Below are 20,409 nucleotides of genomic sequence, written 5' to 3'. Positions count from 1 at the left end.
AACAGTTTCTTGTCATTGGTCATGTGGTTGGTATAACCACTATCAATTAACCAGCTTTCAGTCAAACTACTACTTGCAAAGCAGGATGTTATAAAAAGCTGATCTTCATCCTCTTGTTCTGCAACTTGGGCGTCAACTTCCTGCAGCTAAACTTTTCCCTTGCAAATTACTGCTTCATGTCCCATTTGATTTCATTTTGAACATTTTGCATCAGGCTCCTCTAACATTTGAATGGAGGGTGACCTTTCTTTTTACAGTGATGGCAATGAGGGTATTTACCCTTGAAGCTTCCTTTTTTGCTTTTGTTGTTATTCAAAACAGGAGCAAAAGAATTTCCCTCTTGGCCTTTCTTCTCTTTCCTTTTGTTTTTGTAAGCTTTGTGATGTTTTGTAAATAAGGCTCCTTCAGTGTTTACCTCTAGCCTCATATGTCGTCTCTGCTCTTGTGTTGTAGGGAATTAAATAATTCTGCCAAGGAAATGTTTTACAGATCCTTGGTATTTTCCAAGGTGGTAACTGTCGCTTCATACCTTTTAGGTACTGTGACAAGGATTTTTTCTACAATCCTTGAATCACTAAGTTCAAACCCGAGTAGCCTGATTTTATTTGCAATTCCAAGAAGTCTATCTAAATACTCTTTAATTATTTCAAATTCCTTCATCTTTTGCAACTCGAAATCCCTTATCAAATTTAAAACTTGCATTCCTCTTATCCTTTAATCTCCTGTATATTCTTCCTTAAGGTAATCCCATATAGACTTGGATGTCTTACGGGATATTATTCTTGTGAAGATTATTGATGACACCGTAGCAAACAAGCATGCTTTGGCCTTCGACTTCTTCGTCTTCATCGTCTTCATCTCCTTATGAGTTTTGATCTGTGTCATGGTGGGATTGTTTGGAAGTACAGGAACATCATAGTCTTCTTCCATTGTTTCTCAAAGATCTAAAGCTTCCAAATATGTCTCCATGCGTACTACCCAAATCTGGTAGTTGTCTTCATTGAACACTGGTGGAGCAATTGAGGAGAAACTTGTTTCAGCTTCCATGATACATCAAGCTCACACACAGATCCCTTAAGAAAAAAAAGCTCTCATACCAATTTGTAAGTTTTAAAGAAAGAAAGGAGTATAACAGAGGTAGAAGTTTATGGATATGGAGAAAGAAGAAAGATAGAAATAGTAGGTAAGGGAATGCAAACTGGGAATTCAATTTTATTATGCAACAAGCTTACATTATATAGCAACTGAAAAATAACTGAGACCAAGAATTAAGCCATGAACAGCAACATGTTTCAATAAACTAACCACTTCTTAAAGACTAGGACAAACTAAAAACAGAATGGAAGCATAAAATAATTTCTGATACTTTTTGATACTTAGACATGTTGCAGTCCTAAAAACAATCAACTAACACAAGTCACTCGCGGAATTCATCAAGGCGATTCATTATCTCCATTTTTGTTTAACATTTTGTAGAAGGATTAGCAGTCTTGTTTCACCATGCATCAGTGGCTTGTTTATTCAGATGTCTAAAATTGAGATACGGAGAGTATTTCACTCACTTGCTGTATGCTGACGATACCCTAGTGTTTATACCGGCCACTATCCAATCCCTATTAACGGTGAAGAGAATTCTTTGATGGTTTGGCACTTTTGGGAAAGAACAAAGCTATGCTATTCAAGTGGTCGTGGAGGCTAAACTTATCACCTAAAGCTAGATGGCAGGAGGTTATATGCAAAAAAATATAGACCTATCTTTGAAAATGGTCTTCTTATTTTTAGAAAATGATTATCATGTGTTTGGTAATGAATCGCTTCTCTCATACAACCTGGTGCAGTTACTTCTGAAACTCCACGAGGTTGCTCTAGTTATGCGGTGGGAAATGGACTGACTATTTCTTTTTGGAGTGATAGATGGTCGGGTGAGACTCCACTAAAATTCATGTTTCCAAGATAATACAGGATTTCAAGTGCGCCAACAACAATAATCTCGTAAATGGGATCATGGGTAAATGTCAACTAGGTGTGGAAAACTAAAAAAGGACACTCAGAGTTTTTGAAATTGAGCAGGCAATGTCTTTATATCAGGCTCTTCAGGAGGTGCGGCTAGATCATACTAAATCAGATTTGAAGGTATAGACTCCTTGCAGGGATAGGTAGTTTACTATGAAATCTTGCAACACTTCAATTGATATAATAGAGTGTACTGAATCATGCTCTTTTCAAACACAGGTTTGAAACTTTACATCTCCTCCAAAGATTCAAACATTTATATGGTTAGCCATTTAACATAAACTGTGTACAAGGTGTTTGTTATGTGGTCACCATCTTTTATCCTTGGAACAATCCTTTTGTCCATTTTATACAACTATTATTTTAGAGACATTGGATCATATGTTGTTACATGTCAATTTACATCGAAAATATGGACCAAATTTCCTTCATGGTGGGGGGTGTCACGAGGTCAATTTTTCATCCCAAAAACAGACCTCGCGCGGCAGTCTAGTCCCGCTAGACTCAGCCTTTCCCTCATCGATTCACTCGTGTTTTGCCTACGACTAGTTTATCCCACAAACCCAAGAGATCCCCACACTTTTTCAATGTCACAATCAAGCGGAATAACACTAATTAATATGAACAGAATGAACAACACAGCAGATTACAGGAACAAGTCCCAACCTTTTCATTAACTCAACTAAAGGATTACACAAAGTCCATCTTGTGTGCTATGCCCATTTTCATTCTGCATGCTACACAATTTACAGCCTATCTATTTATAAGACAATGGAAGTTACAAGTAGAAACTGCCCCTAACTTCTTGCACAGGTGGAGCACCTACTATCCCATGTTTTGGCCACTTCTTCCCCACATAAAAAACTGCCGATAACTGCTCCCAAAACTGCTGCAACTGCATTGGCATGTTCTCCCACAAGCCAACTACCCACTGCCAGCACACATGTTGTCAATGTAACTGCCTCGCATGCCTTGGACCGTCCGTTATCCAAGTTTGGATTCGTTGCCGAACATCAACCATGCCCTGCCGAATCGTTGATGTACACTACTGCCGAATCTGCCAACTCTCATGCACAATGCCACTGTCGATGCATGCTGCCATTCCTGCCAGTAGTGTTTACGCCAAGTCTAGGACTGCCTATTATCCAGACTTATCGTCAGCCCCTGCTGCCAATTTTGTCGATGCTGCCAATCTCATCAGTGCTGTCAAACTCCCCACTGTCCCATTGTGTCATCCCAACACTGTTTCGTCAAGCCTTGGACAATCCTCGCCCAAGTCTCAACTCTTGTCAGTATGTTGTTGTGCTAGCTGTTGCGTGCTGCCGCAAACACACTCTGCCGATTTTCGCTACTGTCACGCGAGTTGCCACCCCATAGCTACTATCCAGCAATGCTTTTCGTTAGCCTACACCATGACGGATTTTAACCCTATGACAGGGGGTCTTTTAGTGTGCTCCACGTACACTTGATGAGCTCCTGGTTTAATTACCAATGAGGGTTAAAGGCAAGTTTATAGAAAAACATGACAACCATGACAACCATTCTCTTATGATATTACTTAAAGTATCTGGTTAACTAGAAATAATTTGGTTTCAATGATGTTAAACTAGATCTGAACTCATGTTTTTTTTTCTGACACTCCATCAATTATCTACTTGGTTAAAAAATTATGAAGCTATGAATGTTTTTATGGCTTTTGGTACCATGATGTAGGCCTTTCTTTTGTTATCTAGTTTTTTTTTCTTCTATTTGTTCGTTCTCCTTTATGTCAATACTATATCTTTTAATGGTAGCCATCCTCTAAATGGCCAACATGCTTTTAATAAAATCTTGGATTATTATATAAAAAAAACGTACTTTTGTTTTTATAATAGTCGAAGTTTTATTGACCGCTCAGAATAAAATTAAGTCAATGGAACTCTGAAATAAAATACAAAATAGAACCCATCAATACATTAAAATTAGAAATGGAACGCCGAAATAAAATACAAAATAAAACCCATCAATACAATAAAATTAGAAATGACTGAATGACTAGGTGTTGGACTATTCTAAGATTCCAGCAGATCCTCTGAGTAGACCATTCTCAGTGTACATAAAAAAAAAGTACTGGTTTTTATTATCAAATAAACAAATGAAAAAAAGGAATAATAACATATGCAAAGTATACTAAGTAATTACTTATAGATACACTGGTCATTTATGCCAAGATGAGACATAAGAATTGCAACAAAAAAGAGTAGCTCTCCTCCTTGACTATGTGCTTTTGCATACTCTTTCCAACCACAATGAATCGCAGCAAAAGTTAGCATCTCCACCCACACTTGAGATATCATTTCCCATTTCACTTCATCTGACCAACCACCAACTGTCTCCATGAAGTCCAAATCATTGGCGAGGTTGCGACCATCAGATAGCACTGACTGTTCGGTTTGTCCTCTTTCAACTTGAGAAGTGGCTCTTTTTTTTTAAGAAATTGAAAAGTGGCTTCTTCGCTAATTGACTTGCACTTTGCTTCACCCATCTCTTTAGGTAGCATAAATGGCATATCACTCCAAAGATACATGTAACTAGCTAAAAATATGCTTATTTTAACAAGACGAGATTTAGTATGGCCTACACGAAAAAACCAAGTGGCATTGTGTCACGACCCAAATCTCAGGTTTATGATCAGCAACGTAGGAGGGGTATTGAAAGGACACCCTATCTATATTAAGCCTCAGAACGAACATATCAAAAGAATAAGTTATTTAAAAATACATAGCATTTAATAATCTTTAGAAATATTATATTATTCAAAACTAATGAAACCAAATGATAGTTCAAAATTTCTCATCAATAATTTATAATACTTATTATATTGTCAAAATTCAAACTTAATTAAAAGAAGGTAATAATAGAGCGTCTAAGATATTGAATCAAAACTAAAAGAAAGGCCTTGTAAAACAAGCAAGGCATACTGACCAAAATTGAAGAAGCAGGAACACTCAACAAAGTCCACCTGCTATCAAAAACTAAGAACCTAAAATAATATTAAGAATGAGAGGTGAGTTCAACCAACTCAGTGAGGGAATAACATTTAATATACATTTTAGATATTAATAGTTTGCGAGTTGATTTAACTTGATATAAATATACATACTAAGCATATTATTATAAAGTAGTGGAATACATGTTAGAGATCAGATGAGACCCGAAGGTGACCAGATGACACCCAAAGGTGACCACTGTGGGAGGATCAGTCGCCACATGTTGATGCCTCTCTCACCAGCTAGGCATACAGAATACTATGTGCATATAGGCTAACTATTTTCCGTTAGCATTGAGTTATTGACAAGTATTATATCAAGACATAATACATATTCATATAATCATCAAATAAAGGTACATTATATCGAATAGAATTTAATTTGACAGAATACGAGTGCAAATTCAAGAATAAATGAGTGCTCGGAAAATAAAGCAACATATATAAATATTTAAGAAATTAACTAGGCGTACTCATCATATAATTATACATATTTATTTGTATTACATGCACATTAAAGATTATCCCACTCACCTGAAAAATATAAAACTAAAAAGAATATCAAATGAAAAACCCGAAAATCCTATTGAAAATCGATAGGAGAATCAACAATAAATTTATGAAATATACTAAAAAAAAACTCAAAATAGAACAAATAACATATTCCAATGCATAAAATAAAACCAGGTTTAGTCTCCTAAGTTTAGAGACTAAAATGACAATTTTTCAAAACAGGGACCAAAACGTAATTTTACCAAAATTGGAGGATCAAACTGTAAATACATAACCATACTGAAATTTCACCCATAAACCATCCTCAATTCTGTCTAGAACGAATCAGGGACCGAACTGTAATTTTCATAAAGTTTAGGGACTAAAATGTAAATTCCCAAAATTGAGGGACCAAAATAAAAATATTCCAAATCAATTATCAAACTGAGATTCATCATCCTTAACCTCATAATAACACTGTCTAGAATCTCAAAATACATTTAGGGGTCAAATTATCATTTTTCCAAAGTTTAGGGACTAAACTATACTTTTCATAAATCAAGGACCAAAATAAAATTTTATCATCTTCAACCTCAAGACCATTCTGTCCAGATTTCTCAACAAGGTTGAAATGAATTTCTTAACCTATAAATATCAATTTAAACAAATCAACTTACAAATCCTTATTTTTAACAACATACTCCAAATCAATCAGTTAACATTAAACCTTTAATGATCATGAATCAATCTTAATAATATAAATTTTAAATTCTTATAAACCCTAATCTCTTCTTCAATCCTTCCATAAACAAACCATTATCGAAAGTAACATGAAAGAGAATTACTTGCTACTTCCACCTTTCTTGAACCAAAAACTCAAGATCAAAAATTAAAATCTTTGGTTTGATGAGGGGAGGGTCACAACGGCCACAATAATTAGAAGAGAGAGAAAAAAAAATTCTCTTGTAACTTTTGTTATATACCTAGATTAACTTAGGTTGGGTATGGACTAACTTGGTCTTGGGTTTAGACTAAAAATTTGGGTGTTACACAAAGTGTCATAATAGGAAGCTTTCATGAAAGTCTATATCAAGCACGGACCAACCAAATTGTTCACAGCGTCCCTTACTTGTGAGTGCATGATTACTTCTCTCTGCCGATATCATCTTTTGATCATCTTGGCAACTGTATCTTGAACGCATATCTAAGAGACGTTTGAAGATCAATTCCTCTAAATCACAATCCACATCCTCTTTCCATCTCCGAAAGTTGTGACCCTTGCTGAAAAGATTTCCCATTGGTATTCTTTGCTCAATTTGCTTATGTATGGCATGTTGGTTCATAGATTCTTTCCACCTTTTTTTATGAATAAGAAACGACAGCCACCGAGAAGTGTTGACAATAAATTTAAAATAAGATTTCTTGCAATCAGAGGCACCCAGAGATTTCCAGATTAAGTCGGCATAATTAATTTTCTAGTTAGAATAAATTTCTTATTCAGTTCAATTTCTAGGATTTTAGGTCTATAAATAAGCTTGTAATTAGAGTTATAAGGAGGAGATGATAGATGATAGCAGAGAAAAATTCAAAGAGAAAATCTAAAAAAGTATACTTTTCTCTCAATTTCTTTCTGTTCTTCAGTTTTGCACTTTGTCATTGTTGTTCAGAATAAGTTTCAGCATTAATCTTCCTACAAGTGGTATTTGAGCAGCCAAGTGAGCTCCCTTTATTCCTGTTTTGAAACACGTGTCATCACGACGGATTGAATAAAATATACAGTATAGTTAATAACATATATAATAAGCATAATTAAGATTCCAAGCAATGCCTTTTTTTCTACTTGTTAGGAAAAAATCAAGCAACGCTCTTTGATATAAGCTAACACATGCAAGATGTATTTCTATTATGAATTTTATTTCAACTATATCTACGACAATCAACTTTTAAATATAATACTGCATAAAGAAGAAAAAAGAAGCTTCAGATTTAAGTTAAGACACCTGGGGAGAAATATTAAGGGAAGACACATGCAACTCATACCTTTACAGCCAAAATGTTTCTGAAGATTATGCAAAGTGGAGTTCAGGTTGAGTGATTTACTGTTGTGCTACCAACTTGAATTTTGTGTGCTTAGTCCCTGGTGCTTCATGCATATTAATACTATGAATCAGTAAATGTTCTTTACTTTGTATCATGAAATCAAATGTTATTCTTAAGAAAGAATAAAACACTTTGCTCTCTGCACAAGCCAAGACTGTAAGATATGTATATAAGAGTCATCATTAAAAATTAAAATGACAAATGAAATGCATTGCTTTCATTTACACAAGCTTAAACTTTATGTAAAGCGTATGATTTTCGTGAGCAGAAACTCCCTCCTCTCCTCTCAAGCAACAGTGCCATGTAAGATTTATAGATTGGAGTATAACTTTATTTTAAGAAGACAATCAGGAGAGTGACTGGAGATCAGCAAGCTTGGAGTATAACATTATTTCTCATTTTATTTTATTTTTAATCAAGAAAAAAGCTCCTTAGGATCGATATGGGTGAGCCTAAGGAGTCATCGGAAGTCAAAACACAAAGGCAAGCTACACCCCAATTGAAATCATCACCGAAATCCTCTCCAAACTAAACATCAAAACTCTGCACCGCTACAGATGCGTGTTCTTTATTAGACAGGTATGAACGAATATGTCAAAACCAGCACAAACAAAACTCTTTTTATCCAAGAAAAAAGGAGGCGGTGGTTATATCTTTATTCAGTTGATTTTGACATTCTGGTGTCCCCAATAACCCTACAAGACCAACCATGTGTTACAACATCAAAACAAGAATGTGCTGGGTTTTTAGTTGGTTCTTGTAATGGTTTACTTTCTTGCAAAGATGGTGAAATTCTTATTTGTAATCCCATTCATTCCACAATTCGATAACACGTTCAGAAAACTTCAAGGCGCTCATCTTTACTTGCCTTCAACGCAGATCAGATATGAACTGTATTCTTTTTTCTTTTCTTTTCTTATCATTTTTATCATGGACACTTTTTTAGATGTGATCCATGGATGGGTGGCAACTTCTAAGAACCAAACTATAGGGAAAAGCTCTTCACTTAAAATTTCTAATCAATCACATATTTAATTATTTATATGTGAGTTGAAAAATGTAAATGATAGGATTTGAACTCGAAATGTTCTCTTTTCGAGGCCTTAGACAAAACTATAAATAAAACCTTTTAAAATATTTAAGAATTTTTTTTATTTTTATATATATCTGACAAGTGATGAGGTCTTGAGCAGTTTTTATTTTGTGCTTGAAATTTAGTAGTTGTTAAGTAGTGACAATTTTTATTTTATAAAGTATAATTAATAAATATATTTTATTTATTAGGAACAACTCGAGTTGTTGGCCAAGTAACCCTTGCCATAAGCCAGCTCTATCCGTGGCTACCTCCTTCCTAGATAACTATTACCACCAGCTAACATTAAAAATACATTAATGAATTAAACAGAATAGCAGGCTCGTAGTAATCACATAATGCATGGACAGCATGCCAAATTATTCATTCACAACATCTTTCGCAGCAATTCACATGAATCACGTCGAATAAAGTAAAATCTCAATTAAACAATAAACAAATGAAAGCAATAATAAAGTATAAAAGAAAAGATCTTACAATAAGAGAAAAGTATCGAATTGACGTAGAATTCTTCTACACAACAGAAATCATGCTTTAAAATATTTAATATAAAATCATTCTTGATCCTCTTACAAAGTTAAGTAAGATTCTGAAGAATTGTTTTATAAGCTCAGTAATGCTTACGAATAGCTAGTTTTATATTATAATCTAAGTACCTTTACAGCCAAAACGTACCTGAAGATTATGGAAAGAGGTGTTCCGGCGTGTAGAAGAACAAGTCAAAGAGCAAGAGCATGCTGCAACAACCACCAAATCTGCAGGAACTTAGCTATCCAATATTCAAAGTTCAAATTCAAACAAGATTGTATCTGCTGTTTAAATTTCGAACTATCAGATATACATACACATGTGTAGGACAACAGTTAGCATTATCATTTATTTAAATTATCATTTATTTAAACCCTCTGTACATGCACACTAAAGGAATGAAATATACAAGACAGTATTCACATATTTCCTCTCTGAGTTCTGCAATTTTATACGGCGGGCTAATTTACTGGTTGTGCAACCAGGTTGATTTTGTGTATTTTTTAGTTCTGGTTCCGCAAAAATCTGCTTCATGTATATTAAAGATGCTGCAAGAATATGAATTTGTACAAATACTTTACTTCTTATCATCAATATGAAAGGATATTACAAACACCTGCTCTCGTCACGATCATTACTACAAAATAAAAGGACCACTGGAATAAATTGCTTTCGATTATCACAAGCTATATCTTTATCATGAGCACAAATCACTTCCCATCCTCTCAAGAAAATAATTCATGTAAAATGTGGACAGGAAATCAACAAGCTTGTAAAACTTTATCCCTTTTTCTCTTACCCCTAAATCAAGCAGAAAAGCTCCATCTAATGCTACAAGAAATAAAGTTCATGAGTACGTTTAGGAAAACTTGAGCTTATTGACGATTTTAACGATCTTCTTCTGTTTTTTTAATTTTGTCTTAAGAGAAAGGATATCTTTGGACTAACGTGTTATCATATAAATAATATATGAACATATATGGATTTTGTCTTAAGAGAAAGGATATCTTTGAACTAACGTGTTGTCATATAAATAATATATAAACATGATAATTTAAGAAACCGAGAATTCAACCCTTTGTACATATAATAACGTATCAATCACAAACATGTAAAAATCTTATCAAAATAAACAAATGAAAAATAAAAGAAGAAGGAATAATAACATATGCAAAGTACCAAGTAATTATTTACTTGTAGATACACTGCTCACTAATGCCAAGATGAGACATAAGAACGGCCACAAAGGTAAGTAGCTCTCCTCCTTGACTAAGTGCTTTTGCATGCTCTTTCCATCCACAATGAATCGCAGCAAAAGTTAGCATCTCCACCCACACTTGAGATATCATTTCCCATTTTGTTTCATCTGACCACCCATCCTCTGTCTCCAGCAAGTCCAATGCACTGGCGAGGTTGCGACCATCAGATAGCACTGACCCTTCGGTTTGTCCCTCTTCAACTTGAAAAGTGGCTTCTACGCTGGTTGACATGTACTTTGCTTCACCCATCTCTTTAGGTAGCATAAACGGCATATCACTCCGAAGATACAACATGTAACTAGCTAAAGATCTGCTTACTTTAACATGAGGAGATTCAGTATGGCCTACGTGACAAAACCAAGTGGCAATGTGCCATAATAGGAAGCTTTCATGAAAGTCTATATCAACCACAGACCAACGAAATTTTTCAGAGCATCCGTTTCTTCTGAGTGCATGATCACCTCTCTCTGCCAATATCATCCTTTGATCATCTTGGCGACTGTATCTTGAACGCATATCTAAGAGACGTTCGAAGATCAATTCCTTTAAATAACAATCCACATCCTCTTTCCATCTCCGAAAGTTGTGACCCTTGCTGATAAGATTTCCCATTGGTACACTTTGCTCAATATGCTTATGTATGGCATGTTGGTTCATAGATTCTTTCCACCTTTTTTTATGAATAAGAGACGACAGCCACCGAGAAGAATAAATAAATTGACAAATAGACTCCGCCAATGGCTCCCTTTTCTTGCTAAGCCAAAGCATAGTCCAATCAGAGAGAAGCATCCAAATGACTGAGTATATATCAAGAACAACAGCTCCTCCTAGCAACAAGTATGATATAGTGATATCAATTTCGGAATAGGCTTTGGAGTTTCTGGCCATTATCCAGAATGCAAGTAATGCGGAGACAGAGAGTAGAAAGTTGATGGAGCGGAGAAAGAGGCGAGGCCGCCAGCCAACCCCAGTCATCGCCTTGGTGAAAAGGACATCAAACATGAAACCCAACTCCACTCCTATCAACTCGAATGCTTTGGCAGCAGACTTCCTCTTCAAGATATTATAGCTGCTCATATGAGTTGGATATGTAACAAGGTAATCTCCATATAGTAACTTCAAAATTCGGAATAAGAAATGAGCTTCATGGAGATGTTTTGCCTCTGGTCTTATGCGATCAAATCCCAAAACTTTATCGCACCTTGTTGCATCCATGTTATCGAAGTCATCGCGTGGAATTTTGTTATCTAATTGCTCTCGTAGAAGCTTCCTTTCTTCGTTTGCGGACTCTCTAAACTTGTTGGAGCTTGCTAACCAAAGAACCAAAACCCTCTCCCCATATTTCATGATTCCGGCAATAAAGATAGGAATGGCTAAATATCTGAGCGGATCCATGCTCCACCATGACCTCAATGATGCATAAAAGGACATCGAAAGTTGCGTTAATAGCTGAAGCACATGCCTCGACCACAGTTCGTTGTCCTCTACTGCATAGGCAGTAAAGGTGTAAGGGCCACCAAGGTGGACAAGGAGCATCGATGACCAAAATGCCGGGGTGATGCTTTCATTTTTAGTGTTACAATTGGAACCCCCTTGATTGCGAGTAATTGTACCCAATGAAAGAGTTGCCAACGGGTCAGCTGACGTATATGCTAGCCAAACCAGCGTCCCAAGCCAGATTCCGGCTGTATACTTTCGTCGACCGCCAGCGATGGTGAGGAAAATTTGCAGCCAGAGACTTAGCAAAATCATTGAGCGAAGCTGCCAGTCGTTCCACAATGCGACAACACGTACAGATAAACCATCCACATCCATGTTTGCTCCCCTTCATTATAAGCCAGACATGAACTTTACTTAAAGATATATTAATCAGTTAAACAAAATTCTAGCTAATAATCAACTTATGCATTTACAACATATTTCGTAGTAGTTCATATAAATTAAATGTAATAAGACCTCCCTTTATTCATGTTCCGGAAAAAGTGTCACTACGACAACAAATTGATTAAAATATAAATACAGTCAATACCATATATATATATATATATATATATATATATATATATATATATATATATATATTGAGAGAGAAAGGACTAAGAATTGATTGGAGTGAGAAAGGACTAAGAATTGTTCTGCATAATCGAGATCATGCTTTATTTTAAAGTATTATATGTAAAACAATTCATGAGACCTTACAAGGAATTATTTCATAAATTAGGTGGATGACGCTTAAGAATAATTTTATATTACATTCCCTAGCACATGCAAGACCAATTAATTTCTACCATCAATGGACTTCCAAATATAATACTGCATAAGGAAGAAAACAACTTTCAAATTTAAGTTCAGAGACTTGGAGAGAAATGAAGAAAAGAAAGGGAGACGCTTGCAACACATACCTTAATTTACAGCCAAAATGTATCTGAATGCAAAGAGCAGTTCAGGTGGGATTTTGTGTATCTAGTCCCTCGTGCCACAAACCACTCGCTCTCTGCACAAGCTAATTTATTGTTGCGCTACCAACTTGAATGGGAATTGGTTACTGCACTTTACTTATTATCATGAAATCAAGGGTTATTCTCAGGAAAGAATAAAACACTTTGCTCTCTGCACAAGCTAAAACGTGAAGATACTTTTTAACTACTATGTATATAAGAATCATCATTAAGAATTAAAATGAGAAATGGAATATAAGGCTTTCAGTTCATGATTCTCTCATGAGCACAAATTAATCCCTTCCTGTCCTGTCAAGCAACAACGTCATCTAAAGTTTATAGCTGAGGTAACCAAAAGAATGAATGGAGATAAGCAAGCTTGGAGTGTAACGTTATTCCTCTTTTTATTTCTTTATTGTTTTAATAAAGAAGAAAGCTTCATGGCATATGGGGTCAGCCCAAAAGTAAAAGCAGAAAATAAAAGCATTTTAATTAAGGGCTACCAAGTTGCTTTTCCTGTCACTCTTTTGGTTTAGGCTCTTTTGGTTACCTTCTTACCTCAGCTATAAATTTTAGATAACGTTGTTGCTTGACAGGAGAGGATGGATATATATTTATATTAAATTAAATTACAATTTAAAAAAAGAAGAAGAAGAAGAAGAAGCTAATTGTGCTCTTAAAAACAATGAAACATGTGATAGCTTTTACTGTGTATTTACACAGTATTTCAATTTCAATTTCTCATGACTTCTAGCGAGTTGTTGCCCAAACCTACAAACAAAACTGATTTTTTTCCTTTCTTTTTATTTTATGACTGTATCAATTAACATCAGGTCGCGGATGGACCGTCGAGGACCGGTCAGGTTTTTAAACTATATTTTTTCCATGGGATATACATGATAATGATTAATTAACGTGTGATAAGGGTGTAGTTGTTGGGGTCTACATCGACAAAACCACCATGGTGGTGATGACCTTGATGGTGAAAGTGTTTCAAGATGATAATGGCAACACACAGTAGCCAAGTGACATGAAAGATGTTCATGTATGGAGAGGGATGGAAAGTTGGCAATGGCTTTGGAACAAAGGCAGTGCTTTATTTTTGGCAGTATATAGTAGTGCTCGACTGGAAAAGTGATCTGGTTTAGTTGATGCTTTAACTGAGGGTATTAATAATTTATTTTCCATGATGGTTTAGCCACGAGGTTTTTGTTTTTTCCAAGAATGAGACCTCTTTCATATTATTGTCAATGAGTGTGTTGTCATTTTATATGTTGTGATAGTACATGACTCTGCTTCTTCTTCATGCTAGCATTGATGTTCATCATTTGTCCTTTACTTTTTCAGGTTTGGTAGCTGTAGTTTTTCTTGCTTGATTTAGAGAGGGGCTGCCGGATTAGTGTGAGTGTGTTGCAGCTTTCCTTATTCAGTTTGTTTTTTTCTTTTCTTGCCTGCTTCCTCATGAGTTCTGTTTCGTTGTTCCAATATTTTTCTCTTTGGTCTTTGCTTAATCCATGTCTCTGTCGTTTGTTATTTTTATGAAAGATTGATGACTTTGCTTTTTCCTTTTTCTTTTTTCAGTTTATTAGATCTTTAACGGCTCCCATTCTTCCTTTGACATGTTGGTTAGGTTTCTTTGTTTAAGTTATCTCCTTCGGCATATTATGTTGGAAATAAAACAAGTGTGGTATAAGATCAACTAAGCAATGCAATATTAAAAAGTCAAGAACAAAAATAAAGAAGAAGAATAAAAATAAAAGGAAGGTTAACTTGATTGAAGTGCTTCTTTCTTTGATTTCACTCTCTATATTAATTAATAATACCTCATATTACAAGCTTATATATAGGCATAAAGTTCTAGACTATAAAAAAATTAAATTTACAATAGAAAAAACTATTATGAATAAGAAAAGCATTCTGCCGACTTAACCGGTCAACCAATTTATTTAATTCAATTAGTCAATCGGTTTCTCTATTCTTCAAAAAAACTGAAATCTGGTTTACTTTTAACATCCTCTCTTAAATTTGATTTCCTTATAACTCCTAACATGTCTCTCATTTTGACAAACACATCATATTTGAGTAGCATTATGAAAATATTCGCGACTTAGTCTTGAGTCCTCACGTATTTGACTTCAACTTCTTTATTTGCAATGCAATCTTTTAAATAATAAAATTTTATATCAATATGTTTACTTTTATCATGAAATATTGGATTCTTTGTTAATGCAATGGCTGATGCGTTGTCCAAATAAATTTCAGCATGCTTCTCTTGTGGCATTCACAATTCCTTCAATAATCTCTTTAGTCATATGGAATGACAAACATATGATATAGTAGCTATATATTCAACTTCACATGTTGACAAAGTGATTATAGATTGCTTCTTTAAACTCCATGTAAATGCTATATCTCTCATGTAGAAAACAAAACTTGTAGTGTTCTTTCTATCATTCATATATCCAGCTCAATCACTATCAATATTGTCGATACACGACGTCGGGCGACGGCTCCCACTTTTTTGTTGTTTATTTAACAAAAAGGGTTTTTTCTCAATTGAGAGAAATAAAGATTTTATTGGAGTCGTCATCTAGTAATTTGAGGGAAACTAGAAATCCCAAATTAGACACTGGTCCCAGATATTCGGGTACGGGGTTAGTTATGATTAAGGAAAGGTAGACACCACCCTTAAAACATCCTTTCAAGAGAAAGGTTACCCTTACTTCTGTGTTTTTTTTATTTGATTTAAATGCTATTATATTTTGGGCTTATTGGCAATTTTGTTGTTTAAAATGGTTAACGTCGGTCCCTAAAAATAGGAGACGCGTTAAAAATGACACCAGTCCCTAAAAATTAGAAGACTGGTCTAAAATATTGACGTTTTAACCCTAAAAAGGAGAGTTACGTCTGAGTTATCAAAAAAAAATAATGGACATAATCCATATTTGGTATTTTAAATTTTTGGCATCGGTCTTTTTCTAAAAAAGAGACGTGTCGACAAACAATATTTATTTATAAAACAAAAATTATTTTGATATCGTTGAGAAATAGATATAACCATACTTGAGAATTAAACTTTGGACCCACAAACGATGACATGATAAGATGGGTGTTGAACCCACGATGTTATTCCTTTAATATTTATTTTTAGGTTTTTTTGTTTTTTTTTTTAACATGTAACAAAATTTACAAGCATTTATATATATAAAAATATCAAAAATACCATCAGGAACCCCAAAAAATTACCTGAGTGCCACTGTATAGGCAAAATACTGAAATACCCTTGAATTTCTCAGAAATTTACAAAAATGCCCCTGGGGCGCGTGTGGCTCACGCGCGGTTACTGTTGGAGGCGGTGAAATTTTCCGGCGAGCTTTCCGGCCATAGAATGGTTGATTCTGGTAGATCTGAGGGAGAGGATTCTGATGACGGTGGTTTCGACGTCCGTTGATGGCTGATGAGGGAGAATCGTCGATTTGAAGCTTCGGGTGGCCGACCAAAATCGCGGCATTTTTCCGGCCAGATAGGGAGGCGAAACCGCTTCAACCTGCCGGGGTTTTGCTTTATATGAGGCTATAAACCTTTATGTGGTTTTTCGGAGGCTTCAAACGGCCGGAAATGGGAGATCGGATGAGAGAGAGAGAATCGCCGGCGAGAGGAGAGAGAGACTCCGAGATTGTGCTACGGTGTGAACGCGAGCATGATACAGCGGTGCAGCTGAAGGTTTGTAACCGTTAGATCGCGGCTGACCTGATCCTCCGGCTGTGATTGGCTTGATCTGCAAGTTGATCGAACGGTCCGGATGGGCTGATTTGTGATCGGGTATGGCGCGGTGTACCTAGAGCGGGGTACACCGGGTGACGTGGCAACACAGGATCGAAGGACAGATTGTTTTAAGAGCTGAGATGGATGTGGGTTTTAATCTAGTGTGGTAAGCCCTATTGTATCCTATTAAATCAAAGGTCCAGAACTAAATACTATTAAATCTAACGGTTAAGATATTTTTGATATTTTACAATTTATTTTTAAAAAAAAATTAATATCTTACTCACGCGGAGAAAAACTAAAAAAAACCTTAAATAATAATACAAGTCTCTCCTCTCTCTTTCTTTTTTTTTTTTCTTTTTTCTTCCTCCCCTCCTTTTTTTCCTTACGAATTGTCACTGGCTATTTATAGCCAGTGACAGGGGACAACACGGATCTGCGTTAAAGAAAAATTGCATCGGCGCAACTACTCCGTCTACAATCAGTGCAGCTGCCCTGCCTTAATATGATAAGTTTTTCTATTATTGATTTTGTTTTATTATATATAATAATAAATATTTATATAGGTAAAACTAAAAACTCAAATCAGTATTAGAAAAAGCTTGACTCAATCGCTAAAAATCAATTTTAATTACCGAAAATTATGTTGAAACATTAAAAAAAAAATTCAATGGGTATCAACCCGGTGGACCGGGTTTTGATAAAAAATAACAATTTTGACCTAAAATGGCCTGAAACTCATTTTTCATCCCGGTCGACATGGTTGGACCCGTATTGACCCGGTGGGCTCGGTTTTGGCCGAAAATGACGGTTTTGACCCGAAACGGCCCGAAAACTCATGTTTTACCCTGGTTGACCCGTATTGACCCGGTGAACACGGTTTTGGTCGAAAATGATGGTTTTGACCCGAAACGGCATGAAACTCATTTTTTACCCTAGTTGACATGGTTTGACCCGTATTGACCAGGTGGACTTGGTTTTGGTTGAAAATAACGGTTTTGACCCGAAACGGCCCGAAACTCATTTTTTACCCTGGTCGACATGGTTTGACCCGGTGGACTCAGTTTTGATGGAAAGATGCGGTTGACTCGAGAAAAATATATTTTTGAATTTTAAATTTTTTCTTAATTTTTTGGATTTTTATAAATAATAATAGAAATAAAATAACATTCGAGAAAATCTTGGTGAATCCAAAATTGGGTTACAAAAAATATAACCCACAAGTTTAAAGCTATTAGAATAAGCTAAAATCAACAATACCTTTGATATATTGAAGAATTTGCTTCAAAACTTTGAAGTGTGTCATAATAAGTATCTCTATAAACCTAATTATAAGTCTCACTACAAAAAGAATATTCGGACGAGTGCATGTTAAATATCTCAAACTCCCAACTAGGCTTTTGAATGTTGTAGAGTTTATCGTCTCCCCTTCATTATTCTTTAACATTTATATTTCACACTCAACTAAAGTATTTACTTTTTCACAATTCTTCATCTTGAACTTCTTGATAACCTCCCTTGAAAACTTTTCTTGATTCACAAAGATTCTATATTTTTTTTTATTTGATGTCATTATTCTCTAAATAGTAGGACATGAGACCAATATTTATTATTTCGAACTCCTTAGTCATTGTTTGCCTGAAATCTTCAAAAAAGTAGTTTCATTTCATCATCAATTGAACCAAAAATTTGAAAGAAGTTAGTTGTCATTGAACTCAATCCTGCATTTGAACATGGACTCAGTTGGCTGTTGAATGTCAGGAAGGAACTTAATTGATAGATTATAATGAAAATGATATGAGACACCATAACTTAATGAACCATTAACAAATGACATGTTTTTTAAATTGGTTCAAATATTTGGATGCTGAATGTTCTTGATCCAGGCTCTACTGAACTCAATCTATAGAAGATTGACGAGGTTCATAAATTTAAGGTAGCCAAGCTCGCAGGAGAGGCAGCTCTTGCCAATACAGAGTTGGAGAAGGCTAAGTGCAAAGATACCATTAAAGCAGCTGAACAAGCAGAGATGGAAGCATAAAAGGGCAATAAGCTCAGACGAAAGCCGAGCGAGAGATAAAGGAGAAGAATAGTGCTTAATTTGAATGCTTTGGAACAAAATGGTGTGCGATATACAGTACTATTGAAGAAGCCACTGACAAATTCTCACCATCAAATAAAATTGGCGGAGGAGGATATGGACCTGCGTATAAAGGCAAGGTTGATCATACCCACCCCAGTTGCCATCAAGGCTTTAGGACCTGGTGTTGCTTAAAGAGAGAAGCAGTTCCAACAGGTGGTAAGGTGGTGAAATAATAATCTTCTTAGGATTACGGGGGTGATTGTTTGTGCCACCTAATTTAAGTCATTCTACCTTTCAGCATCTGAATTTTTGGTTAAAGATCTCATCTTTTTAAAATCTTTAATGTATCTTTAACAGGACTAATTAGTTTGGTCTTTTGTTTTTTTCTCTTTTTTCTTAGTTACTTTTTATTATCTTTCTTTTTATTCGGTCACCATTTACTTAATGGTATATATTGCTTTATATATAAATTTATAAAAAAAAAATTAATTCAGCTTTAAATAGTGCGCATGTTTATCCTTAAAATTCATTAAATGTTGGTTAAAAACCTAATTATTTTTGGAGTTGTTTAAATTCATGACTGATTTATGAAATAAACTTGAAAAAGCTTTGTTGTGAACAATAAAAAACTGACTTCAGACCCTAGAGGAGGTCATATCTAGCAAAAATCACTTTTACTCTTATGAATTTCTACTATTTTCCACATCAATTGAAGATATCAACGTCTCCAAAGATTCCCTGCTGTGAAGCGCGGGTATTAAATCTAGTAAGGAACACTAAAAGGCATGGTTTATATATTCAATATAGCAACGATAGTGTAATGATTATTTTGTAATAAAATCAAATAATTTTTGTAAAGATAATATAGGATTTTATGATACATTAATTAATCATTATTAAATAGATCAGAAATAAATTGGTTATTTTATTCTTTACAGTTAAATAACTTAATTGTCCTTCAAAACAAAAACAAAAAAATATTAAACAACTATATATATCACTAGTCTAAGAATAAAATATAGCTTTTTATGATAATATAGCTTTTTATGATACATTAATTAATCATTATTAAATATAGCTTTTTATGATACATATATCACTAGTCTAAGAATAAAATATATATCACTAGTCTAAGAATAAAATATAGCTTTTTATGATACATTAATTAATCATTAATCTTTACAGAAGATAATATAGCTTTTTATGATACATTAATTAATCATTATTAAATAGATCAGAAATAAATTGGTTATTTTATTCTTTACAGTTAGATAACTTAATTAATTGTCCTTCAAAACAAAAAAAAAATATTAAAACAACTATAAGATCACTAGTCATATATATTTGAACAGCATTATATATATATATATATATATATATATATATATATATATATATATATATATATATTAACTTTTTATTTTTAAAATTATAAATTAACCAAATTCTGTATCAACTGATTATTTAAAATGTTTTTCACTAATTTAAGCACAAAAAAACGAGGTAGCCTATTTCAAACCCGACTTGCCTTTTAGGCATAGTTCATAATTGGAAATCAAAGAAAAAAAAAGAAATTAAATCCCAGTGCTACGAAAAATAAATCCAGCTTG

General features: G+C 34.5%; 1 protein-coding gene across 1 annotated transcript; it reads right to left on the bottom strand.

Annotated features, from left to right (window-relative positions):
• Window positions 1–10,307: 10,307 nt before the first annotated feature.
• Window positions 10,308–13,211, bottom strand: LOC7463673 (uncharacterized). The gene is made up of 2 exons (XM_002307840.4): window positions 12,916–13,211; window positions 10,308–12,338 (listed from the first exon to the last, which is right to left on the bottom strand). The coding sequence occupies exon 2, from the start codon at window positions 12,326–12,328 to the stop codon at window positions 10,445–10,447; it is 1,884 nt and encodes a 627-aa protein (XP_002307876.1). The 5' UTR covers window positions 12,329–12,338; window positions 12,916–13,211; the 3' UTR covers window positions 10,308–10,444.
• Between the last annotated feature and the right edge of the window lie 7,198 nt (window positions 13,212–20,409).

Source organism: Populus trichocarpa, chromosome 6 (assembly GCF_000002775.5).
Source record: "Populus trichocarpa isolate Nisqually-1 chromosome 6, P.trichocarpa_v4.1, whole genome shotgun sequence".
NCBI lineage: Eukaryota > Viridiplantae > Streptophyta > Magnoliopsida > Malpighiales > Salicaceae > Populus > Populus trichocarpa.
The sequence above is the reverse complement of the archived record's forward strand: the minus strand, read 5'-3'. Positions and strand labels throughout refer to the sequence as shown.